Here is a 2,892-nt window from a genome sequence, read left to right on the forward strand (position 1 = left end):
TACACTGCAGTACAGTGGTACTACACAGCACTGTACACTGCAGTACTGTGGTACTACATGTCACTGTACACTTTAGAACCACTGTACTGTTTTATTATGGGATGGTGTGTTTTTTTAATCAAACTAAATATTTGTGAAGTCTGTCACCTGTTTGCTTACAGTTGAGCCAAAGAGTGGGAGGGGCTTAGTGACAGCTATTTAGCGGGTGTGTTGTCACCTGTGTGTGTCTTCAGGCTGCAGTAGACAAAGTGAAGGAAGCCGATCGTTTGGTTTCTACAGGAAAAATCAGCAGCAGCGACAGGAAGTACATAAACCAACGCATCAGTGGCATGAGCTACGCACTGCAGGGTAACAGTACTACACATAGTACCCCTTAATACTACACACAGGACTTCAATGAGTACTCCACAGAGCACTGTCACTGAGCATGTGCAGACTAACTCCACACCTCCTGTCTCTTCTAGCTGAGATGAATCATTTCCATAGCAACCGTATCTACGACTATAACCGAGTGATGCAGCTCTACCTGGAGCAGCAGGCCACCTTCTACCAACAGGTTAGCTCAGGGGTGAGGGGGCGGGGTCAGGAAAGACTTGCTAATGTGACATCTCCTGCCTGCTCTCTGATTGGACAGATCGCAGACAAGCTGAGAGAAGCTCTGAGTCGTTTCACCACGCTGTGAAGGTGGAGCCTGATGATGTAAGCGTCACATGACCCGGTCCGCTCCAGATGTAACAAAATAAAATCTTGTTGTGAGGACAAAACACTAACTTTATATTCTGTTGTATTTATGAACTTTAAAAAAAAAACGTTGATTTTTTTCTAACAATAAATAATCTTTCTACCTCGATGTTCTGTGTTGTGGTGGTGTTCTGGTGCCGCTGATGGTCTGTAAGAGGTGACCTGAAACAGGACCTGGGTTTCAAATGGATCTCTGTTTCTAACAGGATCAGGGCTCAATCAGGATCATTTTATAATCCAGTGCAGCAGTGAAAATCTGAGGATGAGAAGATAACTGTCTTGACTCACTAAAATAAACAACAACAGCAATGCAGCAGAAATACTGAAACAAGGTGCCAAAAGTTAAAAGTACATGGTCTATAGTGTGGTTCCATCAGCAGTGAGGTTCTTGCGGTGCGGTCTTGTTAGCAGCATTAGCAGGTCCTGCTAGCAGCTTGATGATAATAAGGACCACAGCAGTTGCCCTCCAGAACCGGGTCTGGCAGACACAACATCCGAGGTTTCCCCTGCGGAGCTGCATGGGTCCGTAGAGCTCTGTCCGTGCAGGCAGGTGGAGGATGACGGAGATGGCCACCATGACAGGCCGGAGCCCAAGGCTGGAGGGGGGCCAGGAACTGAACCATGATAGAACTGAACCACGACGACAAGGCAGCAGCCCAAAAACTCCACAAGTGTGTCACGGTCATACCCGTAGCGTGGGTGTGCAGTGTAGGCACAAAAAAGCTAAAACAAGACCTAGAGGAACAAAAAAAGATGGAGTCGAAGCGGAGCTCCCGTCAGTGCGGCCATGCTGCGGCGCTCGTTCCATCACACCCTAGTCCTCCGTAGAGTTCTAAAAGATTGCCGGGCGCTCTGGTCACGTGACCCTGTGGTTCATTGGAGCTTTGGTGACCTTTAACAAAACGGCCAAATGTGTGCACTCGGTGTTTTGAAGAGCTGACTACTGTTTGACTCTAAAACAAGTGTCTGTAATAAAATAATATCAACCGTCAGAAATCTATTCTGCTGCTGGAGCAACAGAAAAGGGAAAACGTGTCTCCTTCCACATATGGCAGCAGACTGGATCTTACTGACTCGATCTGACCACGACTGAAGCTGATAATGGACCACACGGTGGTGCTGGAGCACAGGATGTTCTGCACCACACTGCTGTAGGAGGAGTTCAGGACTGAGCTGTCAAGACCTGCAGAGGCGTGATGTGCCTTCCTAACCAGGCTGGAAGCGTTGTTGCTCCATGTTAGGTTTTCAAGTACCTGAAGCTGGACCCCACTTCCACCGCTGTTCCTCCTGTACAGGTGTCTGTCCCTTCTGAAGTCTATGGTCATCTCTGTGGTCTTCACCTTGTAAAGGTCATTTTATTTGCACCAGCCCTTCAGATGTTCCACCTCCTGTTTGTAGCCAAACTCCTTGTTGGTGATGCATCCAACCAAAGATGTGTCATCTGTGAACTTTCCAGCATGACGGACAGTGTTGCTGAGTAGGGTGGACAAGAGGTGCTGGGGGAGGAGGACAAGTTGTAGCTCTTCACTGACTGCGGCCTGTTCATCAGGAAGTCATGGACCCAGCAGTAGAAGAGGAGGCTCCACCCAAATGTCAGTTTGTGGAGCAAAGTGATGCGTTAGATTCCTTCACTGATTGGACATGGCCCAGTGGTTTGGAGAGCTCCTTTCATGTGTTTGTTCCTTTGTCTTTGTGGGGACATGTTCGGTCCAATGGTCTAGAGCAGCTCTATTCAACTGGCAGCCTGTGGGTGATTGCAGTCCGGCCCACGAATGAGTTCATTAAAAAATAATAATTTGGTGGGGGGTTCAGAGTTTGGGTTTTGTTTATTACATTTATGATTCAATGCAATAAAACAAACAAATTTAAAAGGTAGCAGATCAAAACCTCAGTGATGAGGCATGTCCACCTGTCCCAAAAAACAACGTATTGTCGTTAGCACCTTCTATGGTGAACTTGATGTCAATAAAGTTGATGTGACTGATGAAACTGTGGATTTTGACTTGTCCACTTTCTGAACCAGTGGCTTGGTGACTATGACCCTCATGACCTCAGGAGGGAGGGGAGAAAGACAAAGACCCTGATGACCCTTAGGAGGGAGGACAGGGAGACAAAGACCCTGATGACCCTCAGGAGGGAGGGGAGGGAGAC

The 2,892-nt window shown here is 47.7% G+C and overlaps 1 protein-coding gene across 2 annotated transcripts in view; it reads left to right on the top strand.

Annotated features, from left to right (window-relative positions):
• Window positions 1-2,892, top strand: part of LOC119428808 (sorting nexin-9) — a 21,551-nt gene that overhangs the window by 18,261 nt on the left and 398 nt on the right. Inside the window, exons 15-17 of one of the 2 annotated variants that reach the window (XM_037696495.1) lie at window positions 234-348; window positions 465-556; window positions 635-699. In XM_037696495.1, the coding sequence (XP_037552423.1) occupies window positions 234-348; window positions 465-556; window positions 635-682 (255 nt within the window). In that variant the 3' untranslated portion in view covers window positions 683-699. Of the gene's footprint in view, window positions 1-233; window positions 349-464; window positions 557-634; window positions 756-2,892 lie in introns of those variants that run through there. The other variant, XM_037696494.1, reaches the window with a different exon arrangement.

This window comes from Nematolebias whitei, chromosome 23, assembly GCF_014905685.2.
Source record: "Nematolebias whitei isolate Nwh7 chromosome 23, NemWhi1, whole genome shotgun sequence".
Lineage (NCBI taxonomy): Eukaryota > Metazoa > Chordata > Actinopteri > Cyprinodontiformes > Rivulidae > Nematolebias > Nematolebias whitei.